We start from the raw sequence: 16,638 nt of genomic DNA, 5'->3' as shown, positions 1-16,638 counted from the left end.
TAGCCCTAAATATCTCACACAGTACATTTATTTATAGAGCCAACAAATCTAGAGAGATGAGCCAAATTATAACCAGTAATGTACTGTACTCACCTGATGATTCAAAATTGTCTGTTGAACAAGCCGAGCGTAGCCATCTAGGCGGACTCCAGAATTGCTCCTGCTCCTCATTTCCAACCTCCTCACAATCCCTTACGAAACATGAAAAATGTGGCTGGATGCTGTGGAAGTTGACAGAGCCGCTTTCTTTCTCTCTAGCATCCGTTAGCACATGTGGTTCATTCACTCATTAGCATGAGGAACCGCAATTCTTGCTGGCAACAGGCAACAGGCAAAACAAACAGCAGCTATTAACAAGCAGATAAAGTTTCCCCTTTAGCCTACATACCAGGTGCAGTCAAAATGACAACTTGCAACTTATATGTTGTTTAAAATTATAAATTATCACAGCCTTTTTCTTATTTTCTTCTTGTGATCACAGGAGCATAAAGATCTGACAATGGTTTGTGAAAAGAACTGTGGTTTAATATACAATGTGAAACAATATTCAGGAACATACAGAACACAAGACAGTCAATTACATTAAAACGGTTGAAGTGAACAAGCAGGTTCCAACAGCAATTCACCTCAGACACAGTCTCTTAAAGGGATACTACCCCCAAATACTCTGCTGACTCTGCTATCACTTCTGCCGGTCAGCTACTAAATCATAATTACCTTGCCACTCCTCCCATTTAGAGCTGAACAGCTGATAATCCGAATGCCTTTACCCAATTTTGATGCTTGTCTGAACTCAAAGGCTTTGTTAATAATATCAGCCAAATTATTTTCAGAGGGGCAATGCTTTAACTCTATTAGTTTATTCTTTACTGCCTCTCTTACATTGCAATAATGATATCTGTGTTTACTCCTGCTTCCAACTCGTCCTGTTGCCATTGTTATACATGCAACATTATCTTCCCATACTGATATAGCCCCTTTTTTGTGGCTCAGTGGGTTAGGACGCTGAACTTGTCGATCGGAAGGTCGGCAGTTTGGCGGGTCGAATCCCGAGTGCCGCGTAGCAGAGTGAGCGCCTGTTACTCGTCCCAGCTTCTGCCAACCTAGCAGTTCGAAAGCACGTAAAAATGCAAGTAGAAAAATAGGGACCACTACGGTGGGAAGGTAACAGCGTTCCGTGTGCCTTTGGCATCTAGTCATGCCGGCCACATGACCACGGAGACGTCCTCGGACAAGCGCTGGCTCTTCAGCTTTGAAACGGAGATGAGCACCGGCCCCTAGAGTTGGAAATGACTAGCACGCATGTGCGGGGGAACCTTTACCTTTACTTATACCTGCAAAATGCTAGAAGTGAGGGGAGGAGAGAGATGGCTCTCAATGTTCTCCATCAATGTGAGAAAAAGGACTAGGAGTGACATGATAGCAGTCTTTCAGTATCTCAGGAGCTGCCCCAAAGAAGAGGGAGCCAAGCTATTCTCTAAGGCACCTGAAGGCAGGACAAAAATCAACGGATGGAAACTAATCAAGGAGAGATGCAACCTGGAACTAAGGAGAAATTTCCTGACAGTTAGAACAATTAACCAGTGGAACAACCTGCCTCCAGAGGTTGTGGATGCTCCATCATTGGAGGCCTGGTGTCTTCATGGAATTCCAACAGGTTGATCTCCACCTCTGTGGCCATATGGTACCATGCTCACAGGTTGCACTGCACCCCCTGGGCAGGTAATCCTGGTTCAGCTCCTTGTTTAACCCTTCTCTAAAATGATGAATTAGCAAGCATTAAGGCCAGTCTTCTAAGTGGCTGGCCAGGCAGCGGAAGTCTTGGATGTACTCTGTCACCGGTCATTTTCCTTGCTTTAGGGAACAGATATGGGCTTCTGTGTGTCAAGCCACCATAGGGTCCTCAAATTGCTCTCGTAGAGCTGGCATAAAAGCATCCAGGTCATTCAGCTCTGGGGCTTCATCACGCAATGACACCAATCACTCTCCTCCAGGTTGACTGCTGTGACATGGATCCAAGTTGCGTCATCTGGGTACAGTGCTCCTCCAGTGCTCTCCTCCAGGTTGACTGCTGTGACATGGATCCAAGTTGCGTCATCTGGGTACATCGCCCCATAACATTCCATCTGGTGCCAAACTTGAGCAAAGACATGGGCTAGGTAACTTGGGACTACTAAGGGGGGGGGGGCTGCTGATCCTCCCATATTAGAACATATCCAGGAGGTGTAATGTCAGTTGTCGCCACCAGTCCTTGGACCCTGGCTATGAGTGCTTGTGCTACGGCCCCAACCATTGGTGCTGCCAGTTGCAGTGGGGAAGGAGACATGACTGCTGCTTGTGTTGGGGCTCTAGCCACAGCTATGGCTACTAGTGCAATCAGCTGAAGTATAGGGGGAGGGGGAATCGCCAGGTCCATCAGGGTTTTCATGGCCACTAAGCAGGCAGTAGCAGCCACTGCGTCCTGGCGTCATTGCTGTATGAATCTCCATCCCTCTGAACTTCTCTCTCAACTGTTCCATGGACAGGCTGTGACCATCAATTGGGATCTTCCATTCAGTGGGGTCATCCCAGTTGGCTAATCATCTCACTTGCCATTTATTGCCTCAGGCCACAAAGACCCCCGTAGGGAGAAGAGGGTCTTCGGCCTCTGGTGCCTTACCTATGTTCGTCGCCCAGCGGGCCTTCAGCCCTGGTAGGGGCTTTCTTCACTTGCTGCTTTATGGCTGCAAGTGGCTGCTCAGACCTCTGTTTTTTGCTTCAGGGGAATATCAATAATTTGCCTCCATGCTCCAGCATGAAGCAGTGCCGGTTCCTCCCAAGCTGGGATTTCTCCTGGCTTTTCTCCTCCGTGTCTTTGGCTGTAATCTCAAGGTTGACCTCCTGGTGGAGTCCAGGTAGGCTATTACTGAGAGAACTGGTTTAATGTCCATCATCCTGTGACATTTTTTTTTCTCCAAGAGTATACTTTACTGAAAAGCCACGTGGGTATAGAAGTGGAAAAGGCAGTTCTAACATTTCGTGCACGAAAGCTTAAGATAAATTCCCCTTTCCCGCCCCCATGGTCCTCTCACGGTCCTTTGTCCACCAATCAGTTCCACCTGGGGTGTTTTGAGAACAATCTGTTTGCTTTGGACATTCCCAGTGTTGGTGACCTTGGGGTGGAACTGTCTCTGGCTCCAGATGCACACTTGCATTCCAGAGTTTCCCTCCCAAACCACCCTCAGATTCCAATGCCTTCCCTTCCCCCTCCCATTATTGTTTTTTGGTTGCAGGCAGGCAGTGTAGCAAGTCAACCATGGCAGTTTAGTCTCCAAAGAGTAGAGGTGATATAATTGAAAAGATAATTTTGCTGTAAGAGCAATATTTTGTCTCTCCCCCCCCCTTTTGCAGGATAAAGAGGGGCTTGTGAAAAAAATTTCCTACCTCCAGCCTTAAAATCCCACCAACCCCCCAAATCGGCTTAAATTGAACCCTTAATACTATGTATTAACTTGATGTCCTGGTCCACACTACATATTAAAACATAATATGGTTTGCTTGTTTTGGCTTCGCCATAGTAGTTAATAAACCATGGTTTATAATTTGTCATGCATGAACATAGGCTCCCTAGAACCCTTCTTTGCCTAAAATGTTATAAAATATGTTTATCAAGTAAACATTAGAGCAGGGATGTCAAACTGCCGGCCTATGGGCCGGATGTGTCAGGTGGAAGCTGCGCCACCCCATGTCCGGCAAGGGAAAAAAAGTTGCAATAGGTCGCGACAAGTCACATGACGTGGTGAGTTTGAAATGCCTGCACTAGAGCTACTAGATCCAGGCTACAAAAAATTATCATGACCACCAGATGGGAAGAAACAGATACAAAATACTAAACAATTGCTGCTATCTTGGGCCATCTGATCTTTTGAAATACAGATCATATATATGAAAATATGAACAAAGAAAGCAATTGTGCATTTAAACTGGCTGCAATTTTATACAAACTATATTAAATCTATGACAGTTCTATTTTCTATCTATCTTCTATTTATGCTTCTATTAGTCCAGACAGATCTGAAACTTATTTCTGCAAAATGCAGCTCCAAAATTAATCAAAATGTAGAAACAAACTAGTCAACTGCCTAGGTTGCTTACATTCAAGATTTATCTTTTTTCCTATATGTGAATCTAGGCAGCCATTTCCTGTTTTCTGGAGCATGCCTTATAAGTAAGAATGTGAACTTTATGTTTACCACATCAAGCACAATAGTGTTTGTTAACTGAAGAAAAAAACACTAATTTTCTATTTGGAAGCATTTTAGATAAAAAGTCATATTACTTTCTGTACCTTTTCACTTTTTTAACTTTAACATGAGTATTTTACAATGTGATGTGTAGATCTTGCAAGGAATAGCATGTTAGTTATATAATAAAATGAAAACTACAAGATCCAGATTTGAAGACTTAATGTAGCCTTTTCTATCTTGCACATTCCTCTGCTGATGCATTGGTCTCTCTTGATTGAGAATTTATGGGAAATTCAACCTAGCATGTCAGAAAGGGACCAGATCACCATAAAATGGTGAGCATTACAATTTGTGTAGAATGTGATTAGGAGAGCAAAAAAGACTAAAGACTTTGTGACTTAATATTAAATCATATTACTTCATTACACATTACAGATGTATGTCCAGGGCTCTACGATGTCCTCCAATGCCGAAGTAAAAGTGATTCCAAAACATTATGACACATACATGAATAGTTAGATAGAAACACAAATATACGCAGGAGGACTAGGAAGAGGTCCCAAGGTCATCGAATCTGGCTCTCAGTAGATTCTTATTTGATACTTCATCGCAAACAAACTAATCCCTCTTCCTCATAACTCCAATGCGCCATAGGCAGAGATGCCGATCTTACCTGCCAAAGACTGACACGGGCTCTCATTTTCCAGCTAGCAGCAATCTGCTTCTCGAAGCTATTCTGTCGGAAGGAAATATTCTTCGCCCCCCCCCCAAAAAAAAACCTAAAACCAATCCACCAAATTCTTGCCCAATGTTACAATCGATGTTGCTTGCCCTCTAAGAATCCAGTGGCTAGTTTGCAAGGTTGTAGCAAGGGAATCTTTGTTGCCGGTCACAGGGTTTCGCGTGGGGGGGAGGGGGTTAGAAGACTGTTCCTGCGGGAGCCCGCGAACCTAAACATGCTAGGCGAGGCTAATTACGTCCACACACGTCACCAGGGCCTGAAGAGTGTTCCTTCCTCATTAATAGACTCTTTACAGGATCCGCAAAAGCCGGAACCAAACGCCATCTCTTTTCTTAAGAGGCTCGCGCTTTTAGCCGCGTCCTGAAAGCTCAGTAGAGAGCCTTAAAACTTAAGATGTTGGCATCGTTCTCCAGATGCGGGCAGGCGACGGGAAGAGATTTTATTTGGTAACGTATAGGCTCAGCGTAGGGGAAGATCGCCCTTCGTTTTATTTTCAGCGTTATGTTAAGGTTTCGTTATGAGGCTATCAGGAAGCGAGCGGCTGCAGCCCGCCTTTACTTTTGCGTCAGCAGGATCCCCGGGAGCGATTTGGCGGTTCTGAAGGTCAAAGTTGTGTATTGTGCGTGATTGGCTCACATAGAGTTAACAAGCTTTAAAGTGCGTTTAAAATTACTGTGCTGCTAAAAAGATAGCTATGTTAATACTATGTAAAACATAACCGCGAATAATTCTAAAGCATTTGGGCGGATAACTTTAGACTTCAGACTGAATGTCCTTAGGTAACCCTTGGAATGCATATTTATTTTAAAATTTGACAGCCATATTTTAACTTTTTACCAATTCTGCCGTGTGGTATTTTAGACACTAGAATCTGCAGAGATTTGAGAGATTAAAGTCCTTGTAAAGCCAAATCATATTCATTTTGTAGAATGTGTTTTTATAAGTATCCATTTTTATGGGTGAAAATATTTTGAATATAGAGATAAAACATCTATGTCATTATGATATGTTCACCAAAACACATTATGGTATCTTGGCTACTACTGGGAGACATTTTATAATACTTAGATATATCCTTCATTTCATGCACACTTAAGAGTAGTTCAAAGGAAAATAATTCATGTTTATTTTGTTTACAGGAAACAACTGAAATTGACACTGGGCAATATATTTAGTATGATGACAAAATAATAATCCTCTATTGTGTATGTGTGTGTGTGTATGGGTTAAGAAATAGCTCAAAATTAAATCATTGCAAGAATATAAAAGTAAATTGCTTATATTAAAGTATCAGGCATGGATATAATTGCAGGATGCAATTAAGACTTCATCTCAGCAGTATTAGTTGTCAAGGTAATTATAATTTAGTAGCTGACTGGCAGAAGTGATATATAGAGAATGAGTCAGCAGAGTACTTGGGGATAGTCTCCCTTTAAGAGACTGTGTCTGAGGAGAATAGCAGTTGGAACCTGCTTGCTCACTTCAACCATCTTTGTATTCTGTATGCTCCCTAAATATTGTTGTTTCATATTGTATATTAATCCACAGTTCTTCTAACAAACCACTGTCAGATGTTTAAGCTTTGGTGTTATCACAAGAAAAAAATAAGCAAAAGACTACAATATTTCTAAACAACATTAGTTGCTGAAATGGAAAATAGTACTTGATTTTCTATATTTAAAAATATTGATCCAATTTTTAAAGAGACTTTTTGCCTTCAATCAGATATGTATTTCTTAAGAGGAAAACAAGAAAAAGAATCTGTTTATATTAACAAAGCTGGTGGATTTTCCTAGTATCTAGATATGCATCCTTGGAGAGTAGAGAACTTTCTGAGATCTTGATAGTCCTAATAACAAGATTGCCTTGCTGTGGAATTTTTAGATTTTCCCCCACGTCTTGGAAAATACCATATTAGATGAACAAATATTTTTGTAGTGCTTAAAGCTAGAATATTTATCTTGAATCAATGTCTTACCTAGAGCTGCCTTTGTCCCATCCAAAGAGATGAAAGGTGGGTAGGTGGTATAGATACAAGGCATATACCTTTAACCTGAGCTTGAGAACAGACATAATTTTTCTCTGAAAACCAAATAGGATTTCTTTTTCCATACTTTCTGCCACTCCACCCCCAAAAAAACCATGGAAAATATTCATGGTTATCTAAAGCACTGGTGTCAAACTCAGTTGTGTCACAAGACATATCATGATGTATCATGATGATTTTTGAGTTTGACACCCCTGATGAAGCTTTGATTGACCTATTTGCAATTGGTTGTCCAATTAAATATAACTTGTGGCAGCTATCTTAGAACCTGCACTCTTTCTGACATTTCTGACATTTATTTAAGATTTATGTTACACTTTTATATTAGAAATCAACCTTGGGTTTGCAGCAAGATTGTCAGTTATATTTATCAGATTTCAGGGTTGATTTTTTAAGCTTGGTAATACTGAATTGGATCCCAGCCCTTTCCCAACTTTTTTTTTTGCATGAGGCAAACTAGATCTCCAAAATAATTTTTAGTAAAGCACTGTTGAATAAAGGTTCAAACTGTGTATGTGTTATATATTTCTAACTATAAACATTTTAAAAGAATATACTGCACAATTTTCTAAATAGAAGAGTAAATTAACACTTTAAAGTATTGCTGAAATCTATTAATAAACTAGAATAAATCTTAATATGTAATTAAAGGCATATGCTGTTTTCATTATTTTGTATAAGTAGAAATTAAAGCAATTTCATGTGGGACAGTGTTCAATTTGTTATCACACATTTTGATGTTTAAGGAAAAAGATCAGATCTTTCATAGATTTCTCTTCCAAATATTTACATCTTTTATCTTTATATGTTTTACAGTAGATTGTAAATCTGCATGCAAGAAGTCATCTTTTAGGTAGTTTTTAAACAGCAACAAGGATTCAGGGAGAAATTTATCAATTTACCAACAGAGAAGAGATCAAGGCTGGCTTCATGTGAAAATACTATCAATTTCTCTTGTCTCTACTCCTTTTTTTCTTGTTAAAAAGTATCTCTGGCAGACCAGTCAACTACCCAACTGTGCTGCCCATAAATAGTGCATTTTGTTGAACGATATAGCCCAGCTATTGTTCATTTATTCTTGCTTGCTTTCTGTATTATCTCCATTATATTCTAAATTATGCTGACCAAAGAGAATGTTTCTGTTACTTTAAACTGTGTTGTTCCAATAAGATAGAGACTGAGACACCTAGCTTATTCCTTTGATCAAAAGAATAAACCTATGTTTATATCAACTGCCTCATGTTCAGAGTCTCATTGGGATTTATTTGGATTCTGAGCTGAAAAACCTTACAGTTTTTAAGAGGATAAAGGGAAAATGTACAAAGTACTTCTGAACAAAATATTGTCCCGTTATTAAAATGAAACCAATCTGGGTTGAGAGTTGAAACAAATACTTCAGGTAATAGCTACAGTATATCATGACATTTTCCAAAGGAAGGAAACTGTAGGAGAAATTGGTTTCTTAATGATCACTTGAGATGGACTCGGATTTGTAGTTTCCAAAAAGATGGTGTGGGAAAAGATCTGTAGTATTTAAACAGACCCTTCAGCAAACAAAATGCACTATGTATAAATCTTTTATGTATAAAGATTATATTTTAAAAGATAGTATTTTGCTTGATATCTACATTCCTCCCTTTTTTTAAGGAAAATAGAATGCTTTCTATTTTCGAACTAATAGAGCATATTCTTCAGGTAGTGGCATCAGGGTTAGGACCTTAGCTGGTTTATCTTGCTTTCCTGTTGCTATAACAGTCATGCCAGAAATTGTGCTAGCAACAATTGATCTTATTAAAGGTATTAAGCAAGGTAATAACATTAATCCTGCAAAGGATAGAGCTATGAGGAACAAAATTCTTTTCCAATCTCCAAACATCCCTCCAAACCTTCCAGCAGAATCTAGAATTCCATCCTAGGTTTGGACAGGCACATGGCAAGTTTCCTTATTCGGTCTGTGATATCCTCAATTACTTTTGCATTATCATCAATCTGGATACAGCAATTAGTTAATTTTTCCACAGACTCCTCCTTCTTTGGCTAGAAGATAGTCTAGAGCCAATCAATTTTGATAAATAGCAGTCCTTGTCTGAGAATTAGTTTTTGCCAACATATTAATGGCGGAAGAAGTTTTATTAGTAATAATTTCCAAAACTGCTTGTAATCTAATGATTCTATTTAGCATATAGGGTTTGATATCCCCACATACCATCATTGACTCAAACTGCAGAATCATACATTTGAATGATCTTTTCAGGGGGCCACTCCTTATCTCTTTCCCAATCACCTATACCACAAGGTATTTCTCTTTTTGCTCTTCCCAGTTCATTATTGTAACCCCATGTTTTTCTCCTTGTTTGAGGGGTAACAAGAAGAAACTTGATTTGTTGGTTCCCAAAATACAAGCTCCTGTCTAGTTTAAAAGTAGCTGAGTATATGCCCTTCATCTACAAATCAAATACCAATGGCCAGGTGTGACCCATGGAAGCGAAGGATTTCCAGGATCATTCCATATTGATCCAATAGTTCCTGTGTTGACGAATTAAAAGGATTAGAACTGGACAAATTTTGGTTGACCACCAGGAACATTTTGTAGACTTGGTGTGGTTGTACAACCATCTAGATTCACAGGCCAATTCTCCCATTGGTTCAAGATACAGGGAACCAGTTGTTCGAACAAAGCACCTTTCTCCTACCACAGCACTTTGCAACACCCATGGAGTTGGTCTCTTGCCAATCTTCCCATGTGAGGTTAAATGAAGAGACATTGGCAGTGGACATTTCTTTAGCTTCCCAAGGCCATTGTTCTCCCATATTGGTTCCTCCACAAACATAGCAGCTTGTTATGTTTACACCTGCACCAATTCTTTCTGCCAAATCAATGAACAATTTTTTGGTAACTGGAGGTATTTCAGTCTTTTGCTTGGTAGGTTTTAGGTGTCTCTTGTAAACAAACAGTTTTTACAATAATTCTTCCCAAAGGGTCTCTATCTTTTTTTGAGATCCCTATTCCAAGAAGGTAAGACTTTGTGGGTGGATCTTTGAAATGTAGGCAAGTAGAGGTGCATGTCCTTAGAGCACAGTGAGTCCAAGTAGCACCTGTCAGGTTAAACGAAACTTGATTCTAAGTATGGTCAGTGGGAGGACCTTTTGTCATTTTCATGTTTGATGTATACCAGTAGACAAACTGATCAGGTGTGACTCCAAAAGCACATTTCTGGACTTTGGTCAAGTATAGTGTGATTATTCCCCAGATATGCATATACAGTATCCATGCATTGGAAGTGTACCTAACTCTTTGGAGTTAGGTAACTTGGTTATTTCTGGAACAGGTGGCATATTGTGTCTGGTTATATATGCAGGTATTTTTTATTCCCTGACAGATATAATCAGAATGGTAAACCAAAGTTTTAGTAATTTTTGCTCCTGTACGAATGGTTTTTATACACTTTTGACAGGATGAGTTGTCATCTGATTTCACACTTCTCTTTGCTCTGTGAGAAACATGAAATTGCAAAGCACACTTGCCTATCCACCCCCCAGTCGGGTGAAGTGTGGATGTCACTGTTCCACACTGGAGGGGAAAGAGGATGGCAGGTTGCATTTTCAGGAAGGGATGGATCCTTACCCTCATAGTGCGAGCTACCGCTCTGCATAGGTATTTGGGACAGACAGTCATTAATCAAAGTCTGTTCCCAGCAATTGCATTCTCCTGTCTAATGTGGGTGTGTTCTCTGAGTGATCAAACTTCCATTCATTCTTGTTACTATTCATTACATATGAACATTTTCCCATTTTCCTTTCCCGGATGCGTTGTCCTGAAACTGCGCCCACACCATTGCCGGCAATGGGGTAAAAATCACAATACGTCATGTGATGTTGCGGGTTTGACAGTTCCCACTCCCCAAGTTCCTCTTTTATGCAAAAGATAATGAGACATTCCAGGTCTCCAAACACCAAGGTTGATAAAACAAAGAACGCCAGTAGAGCCCTCCTCAGAAGTCCGGGAGATTGAGTTCAAGCTCAGGCTCAAAATCATTAGAATCCCTTTCAGATGGAAAATCCTGAAAACATAGTTTGTAGTCATTGCTGGTATATTCTTCATCTGATGGGATATGGAGTCCTAAATGACAAATAAATCTGGCAATGCCTTTTATGGAAGGGAAACAGCAAAAGACGTTGGAAAATGCAGCACTTTTCTGTTTCAGTACTGTATATCAAGGAGCAATAATCCAAAGCAGTAAGCAAATTGCGATGAAGGTAAACAGCAAGGAGTTAGGAGTCAAGGTCTTCAAAAAGATCTCTTGGTGTTGCTGGTGTTTGTTGCAAATGTAGCTTCAAATCAGTGATGGGTTGACACTCCCACTGGGGCACTGGAATCTTCTTTAATCTGTAAATGTGGATCCACACCTTGATGTCTTCGACTTTAGCAACTGTGGGTGTGCTGAGGAGAACCTGGCAAGGATTTGACCATTTGGCACTGGTTGCGCTCGGGAAGAGTTCTTTTACTCAAACCCAGGCTGGACACACAGTGGCGCTGTTGTCACAGGTGGCAAAGCATCCTGTACCTATTTGGAGATATGCGACAAAACCTGGGCCAGTTGCTGCAAATATTGGGTTATATTTATTTCTCCTTCATCTCTTGATATTGATGGGGATGAGAAAGGTCTACCATAGAGCATCTCAAAGGGTGACAGTTTCCACTGTCCTTGAGGTAATGCCCTGATATGAGTTAAAGCAATGGGCAAAACCTGTGGCCAAGGCAGATGGGTCTCTTGGCATAACTTGGTTAAATGGGTCTTCAACGTTCAGTTAAGACATTCTGAAATCAATGATGCCTGGGGCTTGTAACTAGAATGAAGGTACCAGGTGATTCCTAAGTATTTTCTAACTTCCTGGACCCCTTGGGATATAAAGTGTCTGCCATTGTCAGACTCAATACATCTTGGTACTCCAAATCTTGGAATAATTATTTCTATCATGATCTTGATGACTTCTTTAGCTGTTTGGGTTGAAGGGGGTATAGTTTCTGGATATCCAGTGAACATGTCAGTTAAAACCAAAAGGTTATTCTTTGCTCCTTTCTTAGGCATTTCTGTAAAATCAACTTGCCAAGCCTCTCCTGGATAACAGGTGATTCTGATATGTCCTTGTTGGATTTTGGCTCCCACTTTAGGATTATTCCTTTGACATACTTCACACGGATCCATTATTGTCTTACGCAGTCTTTTTACATTCTCAACTTTGTACCTTCTTTCTAACCATCTTTTCATCACTCTTGGGCATGCGTGGGTAGCCTGATGAACTCTTCTCACTATTGGCCTGACTAGCTGTCTAGGACTCTAGGCAGCTGTACTTTGTCATTTACTACCCACCAGCCTTCTTCCCATCCACATATTGTAAAAGTGTTGTAAGTAAAGAATCAAAGTCTCTTAAATCTGCAGACAAGGCAGCAGCAAAGGCTGTAGGGCTGTTTTTATATCCTTGTGACAGTCTAGTCCATGTCAGCTGGCAGTGACGTCCATTGTCTGGGTCTTTCCATTCAAAGGTGAAATAATCCTGTCACTCTATGGCCAAGGGGATGCAGAAAAAGGCATCCTTTAAGTCTATTACTGTGTACCACACTTGGTGATGTGATAGGGTGGTCAAAAGGGTGTAAGGATTGGCCACCACAGGGTGGAAAGCTTGAATTCTAATGTTTGCCTCTTGGAGGTCCTGCACTGGTCTTCACGTCTCATCAGGCTTTGGGACTGGAAAAATTGGAGTGGATCATGGAGACTGAGTTTTTCTGAGAATGCCAAAATTCAAAAAGGTTTGAATATGTTCTTCTATGCCAATGGAAACCTCTCTTTTTATTGGATATTGCCTTATTGAAACAGGGGCTGCATCAGGCTTCAGTTTTGCCAAATGAGAAACAGCAAAATTTAGCATATCCAGGTGTTCCCTGGTACCATATGGAAGGGTTAATGAGAGTCTGAAGGTGGCTTAGAATCCTGAAGACTCGGGAAGCACAAATATACCTGAACAGGGGAAAAATGTAGCTGAACTCCTTGAGGGGAACACTTGAGGGTGGCTCACAAGTTTCCTAATAGATCTCTTCCTAACAAATTAATAGGACATTGAGGCAAAATGAGAAATGAATGGGTTACGCTGGGACCATAGATCCCTTTAACTTCGAATCCTCCACTTTGTTTGGCAGTTTCTATTTTCCCCGTAACACCTACTATGGGGGTATTTTGAGTAACTAGACATAGCACAGTAGGGTCATTGAGGACGCTGTAAGTTGCCCTAGTGTCAACAAGAAAAGATTGGAATCCCCACACACACACACACTTGTAACTCCACCAGAGGTTTGGGGATAGAAACTAATCCTTCAGAGCTCTGTCAGTATAGTTCTTCTTGTCTTACAGTCATCTGCCTCTGGGGAGGGCCTGGGGTTGGCTGGAACTGAGGCCATTGTTGTTGTCTATTGGGCTGAGGACTTTGGTTATTCAAGGGGCATTCTTTCTTTCAGTGTCCTATCTGTTTTTGCATTGGGCACATTGGTTTCTCTCTAAATTCCCAAGCTGTGGTTTGGGGGGTCGTCTCTTAGGCTATGACTCTAATGCAACTGCTAGGAAGGTAGCCTATTTCTACATTTTCTTTTCTTCTTCTTCTCTTTCCTCTCAATGGGAATAGACAGTAAAAGCTGTTTGAATCAGGACCTTCAAAGATTGGGCAGTTGGAGCATCTAATTTTTGGAGTTTCCTCCTGATATCAGGGGTGCTTTGTTCCACAAAAGTCATTTTCAGAATGACTTCATTCTGAGGGGTATCTGGATCTAGATCAGTGAAGCGTCAGAAGCCATCTTTTAAAAAGATCAAAAAGTCTGTCGGGCTTTCTTTTGGCTCTTGCATGATTTGGTACACTCAATAAAAAATTACACTTTTTGGGACTCCTTTCTTTGAGACCCTGAATGATGGCTTCTTGTGTCTCCCTCAAAACATCCATGCCTATAGAGTTATTGGCATCTATTTCAAAATCTGGAACCAATATGTTTGCAGGTTCTGGCCGGCGTGCCAACGGGAGATTGTTAATGGCTGCCCACTTGGCTTTGTAATGTTTTTCTGCAGCCTCCAAAACCTGTTGCTTGTCTTCTGGGCCCAGGAAGGCAGTGAGCAGGGTATGCAGGTCAGGCACAGTTGGTCTGTGGGTTGCCACAATCCTTTGAACCCATTCTACATATGCTTGAGGGGCTTCTCTATATGGGGATATTTCCCTTTGCCAATTGAACAGATCATTGGTTGTAAATGGAGTGTGAACATAAGCAAGATTGTCTCCCATAGGCAATTGCCTTAAAGGTGCCAATGGGGGGGGCGTAGATGGCCCATCAAATCCTCCATAATGTATTCCTTTTTTGGTGTTAGGGAACTTAACTTCCCTCCCTTTTTATTTGCAGCTGTAAAGGAGCTTGTCGGGTCCTCAGAGCCTGCCACTTCCTCATAGGGCTGAGGAAAGGTGGGGTGGGTGGGTTAAAGAGGTGGAGGACCTTGTGGCAGTGGTGCTGGGACTGGAGGATTAATTGCTTCTGAATTATAGGGGGGTGGGGGTGGGAATTCTTCCTCCAGTTGGTCCTCCAAGATTTTGTCTGACAGCTTTTTCCTCCCCCTTTCAAGCAGGGCAAATTTTAGATGACATAGATCTGGCAGGCTTAAGATGGCATTGTTTTAAGGTGTCTTGTCTCAGTGCCAAACTGAGGAAGAAACCCGCATATAATTCTTCTTCTATTCTTCCTTGGGCATTGAGATATTCAGTCAAAGTGTTAATTTCTTCTATATTCACAGAACCTTCTTTTGGCCATGGCAAAAATTGAGATCTAAGGAAATATGAGGGCCAGATGATGGTGCAAAAGGTTTGAAGTTTGCTCATGATAAGTTTGCTCTTATCTTTATTGCCACCGGGGCTTTTAAAGCTTCAGTTACTAAAAACACATTCTAACGGAGTGCACTCCTTTCCTAAGGTGGTTAGACCAACAATTTTGCTTTGCCTGTTCCCTCTAACCCTGTTTTCTCCTGTCTTGTCCTTAAAGAGTTTCTCAGTCTTTTTCTGTCAAGATCAAGGCTGTCTTTGTGTGTCGGACTAGACCCTGCCAGATACCAGCCTGAAACCTGTTCCCAAAATCAACAAGCACTCTCCCTGCCGCTTCAGAGCAGACCTCTAATAGGAATTTCTCTGTCTCACTCTCTCATCAGTTCAGAAAAATTGCACTCCCCCCTTAACAAAAGTTATACTCACCACCACATAGGTCTCCCTTTTCCCACCAGCTAGATTATCAGAGCCTTGATTTAGCCAGGGCTTTCCGGTTTACTCACAACGGAGTCCTCCATCGTTGGTAGTCACGAAATTACCAGGGGCAATGGCCCTGAGAGCGCTCTTGATGTTGGGATTGTCGGGTCCAGTTTCCTCCAGGAGTTTACAAGAAGGCTCTCTGTCGTATCCAAAATGTTGACGGCCAGTGGGGGCTGAATGCAAGCCATCCTAAGTTCTTCCCCCCATCTCAGTCCCCCCTCCCCGAGATCAAGCAATTCATAAGGAAGTTGAAACACTGATAACCAATAAAGCAAGCAGCTTCCATTGTTGTATAATTCTTATTTACAGGTAGATGGTTTATTTAACTTTACCATTTTAAAGCTATTTACAGATATAGATACAAATAGTTTGTATGCCAGAATAATAAAGCATTCCATGTTTGTACAATAATTACAGTAAAACTTCAAAAGTAGACTTATTTTTGTACAAAGGAATATTAACATTAATTAGAAATAAATATACACTTATTGGATAACCAAAAGACAGTTTTCTGTATATAAAAATATTATGTCTGTGACCACACCCTGATAAAAGGAAGTTATAATACCATGTACATTATTCAGAAAGTCAGTATTAGCATCTTTTCCAGAGTTTAGCTTATTTGTATGTATGTTAACATAGCATTACGGCATTGTAGTTTGAGCTATTTTTAACTCTGTCAAGTATATAAAAAAACTTTTAAAACTCATTTTTGGGGTGGGAAAAGAACAAATATGCAATTGTTCATGTTTTGCAACCACAAAACTAGTTTTAAAGTATGTTGTTAATATCTATCAATGGCATTAAGAAGAGCAATAATATTATAGAGTCTTTGACCTCAAAGTTGAAGTTTTGCTCCTGTACATTACATGACTTTCTTTTTCTTACATTATGGGTAACAGTTAAAATAAACCTGTATATTATTTGGTAAAATAATGGAAAATATTTTAAAAATCATAATGGTTCCATAAATTGCAGGCTCTTTTTTTTTGAAGTCCTTCTCAGTGAAATGCAAGACTTTTTATGGGATATATCATTGTTTTCATGAAAGACATGCTGTTTTACTGAAAACTCAGGAAGCTGGACATCATTATTCTGTACATGGAAAGAAACACCATTTTTTTCCAGGAAGATATTTCCTGAAATGTAAAATTAAAAGAAAAAAGTTTATTACAATGTAGCATACTGGGCCTCAGTACTGTTTTCCTCTGATGTGATAGGTACACCTAATCTTATTTATTTAGTTATTTATTAATTATTAAATTTGTGCCCCTGATTCATAATGTCTACTGATTACT

General features: G+C 40.4%; 2 protein-coding genes across 14 annotated transcripts in view; both read right to left on the bottom strand.

Moving 5' to 3' along the window:
- PHKA2 (phosphorylase kinase regulatory subunit alpha 2) overlaps positions 1-5,554 on the bottom strand; it is a 92,079-nt gene extending 86,525 nt beyond the window's left edge. For 7 of the 13 annotated variants that reach the window (XR_014026407.1, XR_014026408.1, XR_014026409.1 and 4 more), the window contains exons 1-2: positions 4,900-5,549; positions 94-314 (exon numbers count right to left, since the gene is read on the bottom strand). Coding sequence is in view for 4 of the 13 variants with exons in the window: in XM_081327440.1 (XP_081183566.1) it covers positions 94-171 (78 nt within the window). In the remaining 9 variants the exon portion in view is untranslated. Of the gene's footprint in view, positions 1-93; positions 348-4,899 lie in introns of all 13 variants that reach the window. The other 6 variants (XR_014026403.1, XR_014026404.1, XR_014026405.1 and 3 more) reach the window with 2 other exon arrangements.
- Positions 5,555-16,294: 10,740 nt separating this feature from the next.
- The window catches only part of ADGRG2 (adhesion G protein-coupled receptor G2), a gene marked incomplete at both ends in the record, with an annotated part of 84,415 nt that continues 84,071 nt past the window's right edge, over positions 16,295-16,638 (bottom strand). Inside the window, one exon of the mRNA XM_081326369.1 lies at positions 16,295-16,479. Coding sequence (XP_081182495.1) covers positions 16,295-16,479 — 185 coding nt within the window. The remainder of the gene's footprint in view (positions 16,480-16,638) is intronic.

Source organism: Vipera berus (assembly GCF_964194415.1).
Source record: "Vipera berus genome assembly, chromosome: 4".
Lineage (NCBI taxonomy): Eukaryota > Metazoa > Chordata > Lepidosauria > Squamata > Viperidae > Vipera > Vipera berus.
Note: the sequence above shows the minus strand (reverse complement) of the source record. Positions and strands in the feature narration are given on the sequence as shown.